General features: G+C 37.0%; 1 protein-coding gene across 1 annotated transcript in view; it reads left to right on the forward strand.

Moving 5' to 3' along the window:
* Positions 1 to 17,321, forward strand: part of ENPEP (glutamyl aminopeptidase) — an 85,995-nt gene that overhangs the window by 24,152 nt on the left and 44,522 nt on the right. Inside the window, exons 4-8 of the mRNA XM_003830026.6 lie at positions 6,833 to 6,953; positions 9,850 to 10,004; positions 10,442 to 10,555; positions 13,625 to 13,759; positions 15,589 to 15,654. Of these exons, the coding sequence (XP_003830074.2) occupies positions 6,833 to 6,953; positions 9,850 to 10,004; positions 10,442 to 10,555; positions 13,625 to 13,759; positions 15,589 to 15,654 (591 nt within the window). The remainder of the gene's footprint in view (positions 1 to 6,832; positions 6,954 to 9,849; positions 10,005 to 10,441; positions 10,556 to 13,624; positions 13,760 to 15,588; positions 15,655 to 17,321) is intronic.

Here is a 17,321-nt window from a genome sequence, read left to right on the forward strand (position 1 = left end):
TAGGGGTTGTGGGAACTGGACCAGTGAACGGATTGGGGTAATTATCAGTGATGCAAAATATTTTTTCTATTATTATTAATAATTCTGGATTCATAGAATTGATGTGTGGAGTAAAAGAAATGTTGCATGGAAAATGCTTATCACATTCCTTGAAAAAATTTAAATTCTCAATAATAAGACTAATAAGTAATCATAATACTATCGCTGAGCTTTGTGCTTGGTTTTGGTTGCAGGGACATAAATAATCATTGAAGATAAAGATGGTGCACAGCCTCATTAAATTGTTCAAGGAAGATTGATCTAGTGCATCTAGTCATGATTGTCAAATGAAGTCAAGTGTGGCAAAGGGACACATAAAGGAAGTAATGGTAATCAACCAGGAATCGATTCTCATGGACTTAAGTTCTATCTCTCAAATGGTTTGAGACACTTGAATGAAAGGGATAACATTAAGAACTCTAAGAGCCTACATTACAGCAGGCTCCAATATGATAAGGGAAAAGCAAAAGCTATGTTAAAGCAGATATATCTTACCTCCCAAAAGAATATCAGCTGAATAAGGCTGTATAAAGCCCAAAGTTTTTCCACTGATACTAGCTCCATAGATTCAGTGCTTTGAAAGATGACTAATGGTATCCAACAGTAGTATACCAGGTAATTTAATTTGCCTAGGGAAGTTACTGTCTTCAAAAAGTAAATATATGCATGAAAGTTAGGTTCTTGAAGACTTATAAGCTTCATATTTATGTTTATATATAATGTTTACATATAAAGTGATAAAGTAGACATACGAACTTTATATTTAAACGTTAATAGGGTTCTTAAATTTAAAAAGTCATATATGACTCTTTTAAAAGATAAAGAAGAAAGAAAATACATGTATGCATCCCTCCTCACTCCATGTTATTTCAATATGGGTTGTCACACACTTAAAAAATCATCTCAGTAAAGCAAGCACATAAACTAGAAAAATGTCAATTATTAAATAATGATGACGAGTCAGGGGTAATTGCCTGAACTTTATCATGTACAGAAGTGCTGAGGCTTAGCAGATGATAGGGGAGAGTCAGTCACCTCTGCCAAAGCCCAGAGAGAGGAGAAGGAGATGCAGATGGAGCATACGTTAAAGGTGGGGTCAGAGAGCAGGAAAAGTGTGGTGAGGATGAGTGAAGGCATCAGCACAAGGGAGGATGCTTTCAAAATCACCAAATCCAAACATCACAGATGTTCTGTTGTTACATGGATTACAGAAACCATGTTGGAGCTTTAAATGACAGAAAATGTTGGCATGTTGGTAGAGTCTTTAATATAAAAATGTTTGTGATATATGGTAGTTAAGACACAGTTATGCTTTGGCTTAATATGTTACAAAATTAATGGGCTGTAGCTATATATTCTCTGATTGGCTCTGTTGATCAAAGTAGCAGTTATAGAATAAAATCTATGACCTGATTTTTTTATGGTAACTTCTGTAAAATATTTCTTTTTTAAACTTTTATTTTAGGTTCAGGGGTATATGTACGGGTTTGCTATATAGTAAATTGCATGTCATAGGGGTTTGGTGTACAGATTGTTTCACTTCTCAGGTGATAAGCATAGTGCCCGATAGGTGGTTTTCTCATTCTCACCCTCCTCCCTCTCTACTTTCAAGTAGGCCTTGATGTCTATTGCTTCCTTCTTGGGGTCCATGAGTACTCAATGTTTAGGTCCCACTTATAAGTGAGAAGATGTGGTATTTGGTTCTCTGTTGCTATGCTAGTTCTCTTAGGATAAAAGACTCCAGCTTTATCCATGATGCTGCAAAGGACATGATCTCATTCTTTTTTATGGCTGTGAAGTAGTCCATGGTGTATATATACCACATTTTATTTATCCAGTCTACTGTTGATGAAAATAAGTTGATTCCATCCATGTCTTTGCTACTGTGAATAGTGCTGTGATGAACGTATGGAGGCCTGTGTCTTTACGGCAGAACAGTTTATATTTCCTTGGGTATATATATCCTGTAATAAGATGGCTGGATCATTTGGTAATTCTGCTTTAGTTCTTTGAGAAATTGCCAAACTGCTTTCCACAATGGATAAACTAATTTGCATTCCCACCAACAGTGTATAAGTGTTCCTTTTTCTCTACAAGTTTGCCAGCGTGTTATTTTTTGACCTTTTAATAATAGCCATTCTGACTGGGTGAGATAGTATCTCATTGTGGTTTTGATTTGCAGTTCTCTAATGATTAGTCATGTTGAGCATTTTTTCATATGCTTGTGGGCCATATGTGAAAAGTGTCTTTTGAAAAGTGTCTGTTCACATCCTTTGCCCATTGTTTAATAGGGTTGTTTGTTTTTGCTTGCTGATTTAAGTTCTTTACAGATTCTGGATATTTTACCTTAGTTGGATGCATGGTTTGCAAATATTTTCTCTCATTCTGTATGTTGTCTGTTTACTCTATTGATAGTTCCTTTTGCTGTGCAGAAGCTCTTTAGTTTAAGTCCATTTGCCTACTTATGGTCTTGTTGCAGTTTCTTTTGGCATCTTTGTCATGAAATCTTTGCCAGGTCCTATGTCTGGAATGGTATTTCCTAGGTTATCTTCCAGGGTTTTTATAGTTTTAGGTTTTACACTTTTTAACCTGTCTTGAGTTGACTTTTGTATATGGTGTAAGGAAGGGGTCCAGTTTCAATCTTCTGCATATGGCTAGTCAGTTATCCCAGCATCATTTATTGAATAGAGAGTCTTATCCCTATTGCTTCTTTCTGTCAACTTTGTTGAAGATCAGATGGTTGCAGGTGTATGGCATTATTTCTGGGCTCTCTATTCTGTGTCATTGGTCTGTGTGTGTATTTTTGTCTTAGTACCATGCTGTTTTGGTTACTATAGGCTTGTAGTATAGTTTAAAGTCAGGTAATGTGATTCTTCCAGCTTTTTCTTTTTGCTTAGAATTACCTTGGCTATTATATTTTTGGTGCCATATAAATTTTAAAATAGTTTTTTCTAATTCTGTCAAAACCATCACTGGTTGTTTGATAGGAACACCACTGAATCTGTGAATTGCTTTGGGCAGTATGGCCATTTTAACAATATTGATTCTTCTTATTCGATGTTTTCTTTTTTTTTAATTATTATACTTTAAGTTCTAGGGTACATGTACACAACGTGCAGGTTTGTTACATATGTATACATGTGCCATGTTGGTGTGCTGCACCCATTAACTCGTCATTTACATTAGGTATATCTCCTAATGCTATCCCTCCCCCCTCCCCCCACCCCACGACAGGCCCTGGTGTGTGATGTTCTCCTTCCTGTGTCCAAGTGTTCTCATTGTTCAATTCCCACCTATGAGTGAGAACATGCGGTGTTTGGTTTTTTGTCCTTGTGACAGTTTGCTGAGAATGATGGTTTCCAGCTTCATCCATGTCCCTACAAAGGACATGAACTCGATGTTTTCTTTATTTTTGTTGGACTGAATTAGTTTGGGGAGCCAGTTTTTGAGCTCTGAGATTCTTTCTTCAGCTTGGCCTATTCTGCTGTTAATAATTGTGATTTCATTATGAAATTCCTGTACTGTGTTTTTTTTAGCTCTGTCAGGTCATTTTGGTTCTTTCTTATAACGCTTATTTTGTCTTTCAGTTCCTGTACTGTTATATTGTAATCCTTAGTTTCCTTGGATTGGTTTCAACTTTCTCAATGGTTCTCAATGGAATCTCAATGATCTTCCTTCCTATCCATATTCTGAATTCTATTGCTATCGTTTCAGTCGTTTCAGTCTGGTTAAGAACCCTTGCTGTGGAACTAGTGTGGTCGTTTGGAGGAAACAAGGCAGTCTGGCTTTTTGAGCTGCCAGAGATCCTGCACTAGTTCTTTCTCGTCTGTGTGGGCTGACTTTCCCTCAACTGTGGTGGCTGATGTTCCCTCAACTGTGCTGTAATTTGAGTACAGTCAGTTGATTTCTTTCCTGGATGTTTTCAGAGGACGAAGTGTTTGTGCTGGGTCATTATTTGCGGCTGAATTCATGTCCTTTGTTTCTCAGGGGTGTTATGTTAGCAAAGTATTTTTGGTGCTGAAGTTTGGGCTATGATTCAGTAGATGGTGCTTAAGCATAATGGCCAGTAGTTAGGCTCTTGCTCAGCCACATGGCTCCTCTGTGTTTCCTCCTGATTGCAGCTGTGCTCTCTCTCAGTGCTCTGAAACTGTCTGCTCCTCTCCAACTCAAGTACTGGCTGCAGATCTCAGCTTGGCACTCCTGGGCTGCTCACCACAGCCTTGGAGCAAGCTCAGGCTTTATGCTCCTTCTGCAGCCTGGAGGCAGCAGGGGAAGCGACCTTGGCAGTTGCTGTGGCAGAGGGCTTTTCACCGGTCTTTTGGAACTCCACCCCAGAGAAATGCAGAGCCACTACCAATTGGTGCAATCAGCCCGGGGTCAGGTGGTTGTATTGTGGGCCCAAGCCAAGGGCCTGCCTGGTGATGAGCAGGGGTAACAGAGGGTTGTGGCTGGGACAAACTGGCTTCTTTTCCTTAGGGTGGCTGCAGCTTACTGGAGATATGATTAAAGCACTCAGGGTCTTTGATCCATACCTAGTCCAAGGGCAGCAAGGGCAGTACCATTGCAGCAGCCATGGCAGAGGGGCTTTCAGTTGCCTCTGGGAGATCCACCTTAGAGAAATGCAGAGCTGCTGCTACTGGGAATGTTCAGCCAGGGGATGGGGCCACTGCACTGCTGGCCTGAGCTGAGGTCCCTGCTTGGTGAAGAGCTGACCCTGATTATGAAGGGTCATAGATCACAGATGATCTGCAGACTGACCAGGCTGCAAAGACAGAGCATATTTCTATGGACTTGAGTTTCTCAGAAACAAAAGAGGAAGGGACTGCTTTTATTTTGATTGAATTTACATTAACATCAATCTTCTTTAAACACTGCCTTCCACTGTCACCAACAGAAATACAAAAAAAGAAAAATGAATTACATTGTCTCAGAAGCATACTGCTTAACGGGAGTTCATTTACTGACATGGGAAATGAGAAAACATTAGTGGAAAGAACACATTGAGTCTGTCTCCTTCCCATTGCTCCACCTACGGTGGGAGACCTCACCATGATCTTTCAACTTCTTTCACAATTCTCTTTCGCTCACCAAATGTTATGTGCAGCACCTAAGCACTGAATATGTAGACAACAGTGGAGTGGGTCAAGAGGACTGCACTTCCTGAAGTTTTTAATGCAGAGAACAGATGTGATAGAAAATCTGAGAGTTTTGACACACCAATTAGTTCACAGAAGAAAAATTCTGAGACTCTTGGTTTATGACATGGCAATCCTGTACGAACGTGGTGACTTTTATTTTAGACGGTTAATTCCCTTTACTCTGTTCAATGGCCAAAAACTGGAGCCTTAGTTTCACTCAACTTCTTGGAAAAATACCTGTCATTGTTCACAAAGAGGACAGGAGGGTAATCCAAACAGTTTCATTTTTTGATGGCTTAACAACTATTAGAGAAAATGTATCATCACTTCTGTAAGAAAAAAAAAACTTCTAAGAGTATTGAGATGATTGAGTGAGTTGTGCCGTCTTCAGAGGTGAAGACGAACACATCTTTATTTATGCAAATAAAGCAAGAATGCCAATTACCTAGTGGATGTGAGAATAGTGAGCCAGCACTGGTAATTTAAGGGATGCTCTTTCAGAATGTGTTCTTTATATTCATGAATCATTCCAGTGTTCTTTGCTTCTAGGAAAAGGTGGTTCAAGATGTGTGTGCCTAAGTGAATACCAAAACTAGCAACGCATTGGGAATAATAAAGAGAGTGGGCAATATTTTCTTTTTTTCTTGTTTAAATCCTGAGTCAGCTGTTCTAATTAGGTAAATGGTCTTGAACTTACTAAATGATTACATCTTTTGCTTTCCTTGAGGGTTTTGAATCAGGTTGTAGGCTTAGCAGGTATATTTTATTTGAATTTCTCACAAACTTTTAGCAGACACTAGTTGTCTGAGGCACTGCTTCCTCTTTCAGATATTGAGAAATGCCTAAACACCTGTAATATTCTTGTCCAGAGACCACATCTGCTTTCACAACACTATGTTGAAGAGGATTCTTGAAAATTTTTTATAAAGCCAGACATGCTTAGAATTGGGGACAAAAATCTGTACTTGGTTTGATTTATAAATTATGTCATAAGGACACAAAGTAGTGACTTAGAAAATTGATGTAGCTTACCAAGATGACTTTCTCTCAGGGAAAGTTTGGATCATTATATTTTAGGCTCTGGAGCTGAATAGTTGGAATATCAGAAGAGTTATTTTGAAATAACTAGATAGAATAGCACAAGTAGATAACACGTATTCAGGGGCTCTTTACATGAGAAAAATCCCATTAATTCAATTCCTCTAGGACAAATGACACAGAGAGAAAGAGACAGAGACAGAGAAAGAGAAAGAGCGCGCAAGAGAGAAATTGATAGGTGGGTATATGGATGGATGAATAGATAAATTCATAGATTTTAAGAAGATAATATATGTTCTAAGTAGAAAAAATTAATAACATTTTTCAAATGTCTGGGACATCGTACCAACCGTTGTGTCTTACATTATTTCTAGTCACTAAAATCACTTAGTGAGTTGTGAAGTTTTATTAACATTTTACATAAAATTCCTCCAGAGTCTCAGAGATGTGAAGTGATTTATGAGACAACACGGCTAGTATGAGGCAGAATTGGAATTCAAATTAGACATATCTGGCTCCAAAGCCCACTTTCTTTCAAGTATGTTATGCATCACAGTTTTTGTATTTTGTTGAATGAAGAATAATTTTCACTGAATTTTTTGTGTTTTGTTTAATAGCTTACAATTTATGTCCAGCCAGAGCAAAAGCACACAGCCGAATATGCTGCAAACATAACTAAAAGTGTGTTTGATTATTTTGAAGAATACTTTGCTATGAATTATTCTCTTCCTAAATTAGGTGAGGATCATTTTTTAATTTTCTTATTTTTAATATTGCCTTTGTTTTTATCTAAGTTAACTCATTTCTTCTAATTATGTCACCATCAGTTAACAGTTATCCTTAAGTCCTTTTATTCTATGCCAACAATATCTTGGGCTCAAGTAAGCCTCCTGCCTCGACCTCCCAAAATGCTAGGATTACAGGCCTAATCAACCATGCCCAGCCTGTACTGTGTTCTTATCTGATGAATATATAATCTTGTGTTTCCAAATAAAGATGAAAGTATGTGCACAAAATGGCAGAGCTTGGTAGTGATGGAGCCACAAATAGCAACCCAGATCAGTTGATTTCAAAATCGGCATTCATCCCAATACTTGCTCTGCCTCCCTGTCATCAGTAAGTTAAAAAATAATAGGGATAAATGATGTTGTAAGAGCCCCATGTGCTTCCAGTCTTTCCATTGTTGTACAAGGCAAATTCTAGATTCCCCAGCAGTTTAAAGAAATACTGGTGCTCCTTCCAGCAATAATTTTTTCTAATACAGAGGGAGACATCATTCTTCATAAAGCAAAAGTGGGGCTACAACCAAAATGGTGTGCATATGACATTTCTATCAATAGTGGAAATGCTTTATTAATAAGCTCGAGAGCTATTAACAAAGACTTTAAATATAACACCCATATAGATGTTTGTAGGGATGAAATGAAGGCAGTAAGAAAACAAATTAGCCAACAGTTGGCCTCCTGTTTCTGTTTCTGCCTTTACTTTAATAAATTATCAATGCACACGAGGGGAATGCCAAATTCTCTGCATGGGAATGGCTGTGGCTCAGAGCAAGCTTGTAGATGCTGCATGTCTCTTCAATGGATACAATTCTATTTTTTGATTGCTTAACAAATGTTAGAGAAGGAGCTGGAAAAAGAAACAAGTTTTCATCAAAATCAGAATATTGGGCCAGGTGCAGTGGCTCACGCCTGTAATCCCAACATTTTGGGAGGCCCAGGCGGGCGGATCGCTTGAGCCCAGAGGTTCAAGACCAGCCTGGCAACATGGTGAAACCCCATCGCTACAAGAAATACAAAAATTAGCCAGGTGTTGTGGCACACACCTGTAGTCTCAGCTACTCAGGAGGCTGAGGTGGGAGGATCACTTGAGCCCAGGAGGTTGAGGCTGCAGTGAGCAATGATTGTGTCACTGCAGTCTAGGTGACAGAAGACCTCATCTCAATTTAAAAATATCAGAATAATATTTAATAAAATATTGTGCACATGAATTTAAAGATCCTTTGCCTTTTATCTCAGTTGTAGCACCCAGGATAACCTGAGAAGTGGAAATCTCACACATTTATTACTCTCTTCTCCTCTCTTTCTTTCTCCCTCTCCCCAACTCCTTTATTCTGTTTTATGTGCATTTTCAACCCTCTCAGAATTAATTATATCTTAGACTCCTTAGAGGTGACTTCTGCATTTATTAGACTCCAAAGAGTTAAATATACAAGAATTAGTTAGTTACAATGCCAATACTGACCAAAAAAAAAAAAAAAAAAAAAAAGAGATTGCAAAAAATTCCTTTTGTTCAAGGATTAAGTGCAAACTGCACTCCACAACATTATGAAAAATATTGGCCCTTGGGGGAGATACTTCTCTACTTTTGAAATGACTGTCTTGTGATAAAATAACCAAACCTAAAAATGAGATAACATGAAAAGGAAACTACTATTGTAATCTTGACCTCTACTTAAGATACATCCCTCTTCATTCTTTTATAAAAAGCTTTAAGAATATTTATTTTGGCCGGGCGCGGTGGCTCACGCCTGTAATCCCAGCACTTTGGGAGGCTGAGGTGGGTGGATCACGAGGTTAGGAGATGGAGACCATCCTGGCTAACACGGTGAATCCCCGTCTCTACTAAAAATTCAAAAAATTAGCCGGGCGCGGTGGCGGGCACCTGTAGTCCCAGCTACTCAGGAGGCCGAGGCGGGAGAATAGCGTGAACCCAGGAGGCAGAGCTTGCAGTGAGCCGAGATCTCACCACTGCCCTCCAGTTTGGGCAACAGAGTGAGACTCTGTCTCAAAAAAAAAGAAAGAATATTTATTTTAACCAGAAAGAAAGGGCCTTCTCTTATATGTTAAGTGAAAAATCAATTTGTTTTCATTTCTGTGCCTCATTTAAATTATACATAATAATAAAGAAATTACATTCTGTTTACAGTTCATTAACTGGGGAAGCTGTATTTTGGCCACTAATCATCTGAGCATTTTCTGTCTTGGGATTTAACATAGAACTGATCAACACTGCCTCCTCCTGTCAGATATTATGTGTAAGACTATAGAAACTCCTGTCCAACATTTTAGAACTGTAAGGGAATCTAGAGAGAATATAGTCAACTCCATGTTTCTCCAACCAATTTAATACATAAAAGCGGATGATAAGCTATTAGATTGGTATTTCTATCAATATTTTATAGAATTAGAGAAAAATGGAGTTTTATATTCTTGAATAATCTGTGTCTTTGGATGGAAGACTGTATCTATACACTTGGAAGCTCAGAACTTCTAAATACTAATTTGAAAACTTCTCTTTTTCCTCACGGCTTATCCCCTAAAACACATGTAGCTAATAAAAATGAAATACAGAGAGAAACAAAAGACATAAAATTATAGAGGCATTGCCATTAGTGTCCTTCTTTAAAACAAAAACAAAGCATTGATATCTGGAGCCAGCAGGGAATGCTCTATGGAAATTTTGAGTGCATTACGACTGAAATGTTCGCACACATGATTACAGTTCTTTACTCTAAGAAATTATTTTTAGGCTTTTAAAAAACATTCATCCAAATAACTTTATTTGGTAAGGAAAGCTATGAACAAATGGAAAGAATGTATTTCTCACTGGACTCTTTCTTCTTCTATAGATAAAATCGCTATTCCAGATTTTGGCACTGGTGCCATGGAGAACTGGGGACTCATCACGTACAGAGAAACGAACCTGCTTTATGACCCTAAGGAATCAGCCTCATCAAACCAACAGAGGGTGGCCACTGTGGTTGCCCATGAACTTGTGCATCAGGTACAGAATCTTAGCACTGAATCAGCTTGTTTTTTTAAAGTGGCTTAAGACCACAGGAATAATTCAAATTATTTATGACTTAGCAAATAAAAAATAGCCAACTCAGAAAAACTTGCATGAAAATCTTTCTTGGTACTAATAAACATTTAGCCATAAAGAGACTTTGAACCACATTGTTTTGCCTTTAGGAAATATGCACAAGGCCTTCATATAAATTTATATACCCCAGTAATAACTAAATAAAGGCAATAAACTAAAGACAATTTAATATCATTTAAATAATCAGAATAAAGCAGGAAATAAATGTTAAGTACAATGCCTGCCACTTCTGTCACAGTGACAACATTGGCACGGACAAATAAATGTTTTGACATTTTCTAGGCCTCTCTACCATACCCATAAGAATGTAATTATCTCTTTATTGCTTATAATTTCAGTGGTTTGGAAATATTGTGACCATGGACTGGTGGGAAGACTTGTGGCTAAATGAAGGATTTGCTTCTTTCTTTGAGTTTCTGGGAGTAAACCATGCAGAAACAGACTGGCAAATGGTGAGTCCTAAACACATAAACTTGAAATCTCTCTTTTCCTCATGCAAAGCAGATGGAAGCCTTTGGACTATGATAATGGTCCCGAGTCAGATGGCAAGTACAGTGGTGAGCGGGGAATTCCACTGTGAGGATAGGGTGGAGCCAGCTGACTTCCACTGACTACACCTTGCCTACAGCCCTTTCCCAGTACCTAGAAGGGCAGCTGATCATCACAATCTGGGGATATCCTTGACAGAGTCACTCAAAACACATTATCAAGGCAGGAAAAAAAAAAAACAGGTGGCATAGAAAATGTTAACTCTGTGTTCCAGAAAGTATCTATAGCACTAACCCTTTGAAAACATGTCAGAGTCTCATTTGTGAACGACTTACTTTATTTCAGACAGATTGCAGAAACAGTGTGATGAAGAGATAACATAAATTTAGTAGTTAGATTAGTTAGATTGAAGTTCAAATCCTGAACACATCATTTCTTAGATGCATGACAGGGAATATGACCTTGAGCAAGTTACATAATATCTGAGTCCATTTTCTCCTTTATGAAATAGAACATTATTTTCTATCTTGTAAGCTTAAAAGCTCCCAAATGTGCATGTAATGACTATTAACAGGTAGTGTGTCCCTCAGAGGCCTGGAATAGAAACTTTTATGAACTCTAAAATTTTTTTTCAGAAAAGCTAGGTATAGTTGTTATTTACATTTATATCATGGGAGTATTCTTGATTGCATATATGAATGTGCAAATATGTGGATGTGTCTAATTACAAGAGGTTTTGTACTGTGTAAAATACTGCCCTCTACTGGACAGAACAAAAAAGTTAAATGCTTGAAGCCCTTACAGTTGCTCTAGCCTGCTTTACAAAGCGAAAAGTCTAATTTACAACAATTACTTCTTTAAAAATCTTATCTACATCTGGATTTTTTTCAACTATGGAACTATTGACATTTTGGAGTAGATAATTCTTTTTTTGTGCGGGACTTTCCTGTGCGTTATAGGATACTTAGCATCCCAGACTTCTATTAACTAAATGCCAGTAACCTGCCAGCCCCTGTTGTGACAACTAAAAATGTCTCCACATATTTCCAGCTGTCTCGTGGGGGACAAAAATCTCCTCCAGTTGAAAACTACTCATCTACATGGAAAATTGCTGATTTTATAATTTATTGAAAATAAACTGTATAAATGGAAAATTGTGTTGTCCTTTATTTTCTCCCATACAGTATACTGAGGCCCTTATAGCAAACTGTTATAAGAAATTATAAGATTTTAATATTGTCTAATATTCCAAGTTCTGTGTTTCAAAAGCAATGGCTAAATTCCAGAAGAATTTGCTATGCACTTCTCAAATGAAATTTAATCACATCGTTCAACACAACAATTAATTCATTCCTTCATCTATTCATTCATTCCTTTTTTTTTTTTTTTTTCCTTTTTGAGATGGAGTCTCACTCTGTCACCCAGACTGGAGTGCAGTGGAGCAATCTCGGGTCACTGCATCCTCCACCTCCTGGGTTCAAGCAATTCTCCTGCCTCAGCCTCCTGAGTAGCTGGGACTATAGGCCCTCGCCACCACTCCTGGCTAATTTTTATATTTTTAGCAGAGATGGGGTTTTGCCATGATGGCCAGGCTGATCTTGAACTCCTTACCTCAGGTGATCTGCCTGCCTTGGCCTCCCAAAATGCTGGGATTACAGGCATGAGCCACCGAGCCCAGCCCATTCATTCATTCTTCATTCAGCAAATGGAGGACTCCAAAATGAATAATGAATAAAATACACTTGTTGCCCTTAAGGAGTTCTCAATTTAAGGTCTTGCGGATGGAAGGGTCAGATAGATAAAGATATTTTATAAGCGAGCTCAATAAATACCACAATCATGGAATACCTCGTTTCACTGGTGAAAAATCGGAAGGCCAGGAAAATGATAGAACTTTCCAACATCACAGAGATAGGTGGTAGCAAAATCCAAAATCACACACACAGCTGATAGCAAAATCCAAAATCACACACACAGCTGGTATAGTCAATCTTCCTGACACTGAGAACAGGATCTTTCTACTCACCATACGTAAACTTCCTAGGTATACAAAAATCAAAATGCAAGTCAAAATTATCTTGATTGGCAGTCATCACTTGACAGCAGTACCTTTCCTGTTATAAATGAAACCCGCATAATTGGAAAATGTAAGCTAATACAGCATACTCCTGTTTTGGAAATATTTTTAATTAAGTAGAGCCAATGAAATTTTTAAAGTTAGTAGTGATTTAGCAGAGTTAGATTTCAGAATCTTACTGCTTAAGAGTCAAAATAACTATAGCAGCTAATGGGTTAGGTTCTCATTCTGTGCCAGGTACTATGCCAAGTACTAACCATGAATTTTATCACTGAGTCCTGTGCACAGTTCCAAAAAGTACAGGCCATAATTACTTCTATTTAATGGGTGAGGAAACTTGCTTAAACTTACATATCTAGAAAGTAAAAAGACTGAGCTTTGAACCAAGGAAATCTGACAGTACTGCTAGGCCTGTCAACCAGTCTGTATTGCTGACAAAACCTAGGAGGGAAACGAGAGGTGATTAGAACTAAAGGATAAACTGCCAATATTTTCTTTCATTAATTATGAAGTATCCAAATTCCAATAACAAGTTAATATTAGAAAAACCTGAACATCAATATTTGGCAAATTGATATGCAACCTCTCTTAATTCTTAGACCAAATCTGTGGAGTGATGTCATCATTCTCATTGCACAGATATAGAAATAGGGCTTGAAAAGTTTGGCACATATCCAAAAGTCATACAGAAGTAGCAGAAGCAGAATTCACAGAAGTTGATGTCTTCTCGGCCTGTCATCTGGGGGAAAAATTAAAAGGAATTAGAAGTAGAAGAAGGGAATGAAATCAATATAGCTCAATCAGTGCAAAATATGATTAATTTGAAGACCTAATGTTTAAGTAACTTAAGTCATTTATATTTATTTTCCTCCAATTTTTCTTATATATGGTATTTTAGTTTATAAACTAGTATAAAGGAAATACTATATTCCTTTGGCTCATTCTTTCATTTTAGCGTGACCAAATGTTACTTGAAGATGTATTACCTGTTCAAGAGGATGATTCTTTGATGTCTTCGCATCCAATTATTGTGACTGTGACAACCCCTGATGAAATAACATCTGTTTTTGATGGAATATCCTATAGCAAGGTGGGAGAAATAGAACATTGTTTTGAACATCTTCCTGTTTAGTGACTTTTCTTTTAGTGGATACCTAAAAATGGTAAGAATGGTCACACTGTGCCAGTGAGCTTTGGAAAACGGTGTAGAAGTTATTCTGAGTGCTGAATATTCAATAGTTTGTACTTTTCAGTAGAATTTAGTGCTGGTCATTGTCACAGAATTTTAAAAGAGATTTTTAAGAATTTCTCTTTACACATTTGTATATAATTATTTTCATTCTGATAATTTAATATTTAGACTTGAAGCATCACATTTAAAATTGTTTTATTTGATTTTTTAAAAGACAATAAATCTTTTTCTTCTACGTGGTCAACAAGAAATGCCGTATATGTGCACAGCTTTTCTAGTAGAACATTTTAATGCCTGCAATAAACATTTAAATCCAACTCAGAAGGAAATACTTTTATTCCTTTTTAGAAGATGTAAAGATGAATTTGTTAGCATATTGTAGGTGAGGATTTTTTCTCCACTAATATTTTATGAAAAGTTGCTGGAAATCTGTAACTCCAAGATTTATGTGACACATTCTGTCCCATAATATTTCATATAGTCTCTTCTTCAAACATATTCCACATCTGTATGTAACATAATTTAAATTTTTATTTTAGTCATTTTCTACTTCAGCTTCTTATGGGTTTCCCACTACACTGAGGTGCTTAGAAGCTACTGCAAGCTAATACATTTTGTTATCCTGAGTAATACCTAAAGTTTTATTTGAGTCAAAAATATTATAATTATTAAAATGAATACTTGAGTGAAAAAGCTTCTATGTATTAGCATTTGAAATTCTTAGCATCATATTTTTGACTTTCCCTCTCATATGATTCCCATGGTGTATGTTCAGCCTTCTTGTATTCATTTTTCTTTGATATTATGAATGATTCCTTTTATCTTTATGTCAAAATGAAAATTTCGAATCCACTTATAGCCTATTCTAATTATTCACATGGGAGAAGTTTAAATTTATTCAATCATTTTTCCCCTTAGTCCTAGATACTCCTCAGGTTTAAGATATTATGTCCAAGATAAATAAATGTTTCTAGGCCTTTAGCTTTCTAAATAGGTATAAAATTAATTTAGAATGCTTAATAACTTACAGTAAAAATTACTAATTTAAGTGGGGGGCAGTGTTCTTTTTTCATTCAGTTACTTGAAAATTGGTTTAAAATATTACAAATTGTGCATTTCAGTACTAACCTTATAACACATAAAAAGAAAGTACAGAGCCAAGATGTTCATCAGATTCTTCAGATGAAAGGAAAGCAAATGAGATAGACCACTGAGAAGAGAAAGATTGTATGCCTAAATTATGTATCCATGTATATTAAGCTATTTGACCAGATAATTCCTTGACTATCTACTTCCCTCTGCTAAATCTAATTCTTATTTTCAAATATGAAAATATATTTAATAAGTTGGCAGAATTTTACCTTGAAACTACTTTCCTCATTCATCAAAGAATGTGATTTTTTAGACTATTTCTCTTTCATTAAGAAAGCCCCATCTGCTGGTTTATTTCAGGAAGTGCAATAATTATTTGAATCTGAAGTCCCTGAAATGATGGCCATTTTAGCAATTTCTCTTTACCTTTTAGTTATTTTAGATGCATAGATACAGGGACTGTGCCAAGTGGTATTTTCATCCTAAAATCATAGAGCCATATAATTTAGCAGAATCATCTTGAGGAACTAATCTCACAAATATGATCATGAAATACTAGTTGCAAGAGTAATAACTGATCATTGTTCCTTACATAGCCTTTATTAGTTTCATTTGTCTTTTTTTCCCCATTGTAGGGATCTTCCATTTTGAGAATGCTTGAAGACTGGATAAAGCCAGAGAATTTTCAAAAAGGATGTCAGGTATGATTTATTACTTTAAGTGATATCAAAAGTAAACTACATTGATATGTGGCTGGTGAATGTTAAGATATGTGATTAATCAAGGATAATTACTTTTTAATCTCTTTACTGAGGCATAGATAATATAGCAAAAGATAAAAAGATGATTTTACATCCAATTGAGTACCTACATTGTATCTGTAATGATCATTTAGCAGAAGTCTCATGGAGAAGTTGAAACAGATTACTTAGTTATTTTTGAAACTCCTTACATGTGTCTTAGTCAGCTTGGGCTGCCATAAGGAAATACCATAGACTGGGTGGCTTAAACGATAGAAATGCATTTTTCTTGCAGTTATGGAGGCTAGAAAGTCCAAGATCAAAGTGCTGGCTGATTCCGTTTCTGGTGAAGCCTCTTTTCCGGGCTTGCAGATGGTAGACTTCCCACTGTGTCCTCATAGCAGAGAGAGAGAGAGAGGGAGAGAGAGAGAGCACTCTGGTGTCTCTTATAAGGATACTGGTTCCATCATAAGAGTCCCAGCCTCGTGATCTCATCTAAATGTGACAGCTCCCAAAGGTTTCGTTTCTAAATACTATCACACTGGGGGTTAGGGTTTATATGAATTTCAGGGAATACAATTCTTTCCATAGCAACATGATATAAACATCTAAATTTATTTATAAAGGTCATCCCTTATACTGAGTATAAGACTTTTCCCTTATTATTAGATTAGAAAAGATCAATATTAGTATGCTTATTACAATGGAGTCAGTGAATAAAGAGGCTTATTTCCTTTTGGTAACAGAAATGACAATAAACTTTCTGAAACATTTCACACATCCCACTTAAGCGTATTATTCCAGGAGATGTTTCTGTTTCATTTTCGTTTTTCTAACAGACCCTAAGCCAATCGTCCCAGGTTTGTTTTTATTTTTAATTTTATCAAAGTAGCTACAATGTGTCCCTATAACTGCCGTCTCTGCAGGTTGGCCCCATTCCAGCCTAGAAATGAAGTTCTCTTCCTACTCTTTCCCTTCCACCTACATCCTGCCTGCTGCGATAACCCAGGTAGTCAGGAGTAGCAGTGCTGACGGTATTCATCCCAGAGAGCAGAAAACAGGTTGGAGAAATGCCCCCTGCTGGCTGCCACAGAAAGTACTTCTTCTGTATGTGATTCCCCAGGAGAAGGTCACCATTCACATAGATCTCACTCCCATCAAGCCTTCTTATGTGGCATTTAGCCCTCTCTACACTACTCTAAAAGAAAACGGCCCCCTTCTACCCAATAGTGAAACATCTAGGTGATTATTAAAGTAAGAAATAAAGTCAAGATTTCGGAAATATTTGGAAGTATATCAGTATATTTTAACCCTTTGTCTATTAGTAAAATATTTTGTAGAGACATTAGGTGCAAAGAGAGAAGCTATGTGCTTGTGCTTCTGCATCATGAGAACATCTTGTAACTTTTCCATAAGTTTCAAACTCAAATGTTATCGTATATTCCCTCACTATAAGCATTATTATTATTATTATTATTGTTATTGAGACAGAGTCTCGCTCTGTCGCCAAGGCTGGAGTGCAGTGGCGTGATCTTGGCTCATTGCAACCTCTGCCTCCCGGGTTCAAGCGATTCTCATGTCTCAGTCTCCCGAGTAGCTGGAATTACAGGCACCACCACACCCGGCTA

Source organism: Pan paniscus, chromosome 3 (assembly GCF_029289425.2).
Source record: "Pan paniscus chromosome 3, NHGRI_mPanPan1-v2.0_pri, whole genome shotgun sequence".
Lineage (NCBI taxonomy): Eukaryota > Metazoa > Chordata > Mammalia > Primates > Hominidae > Pan > Pan paniscus.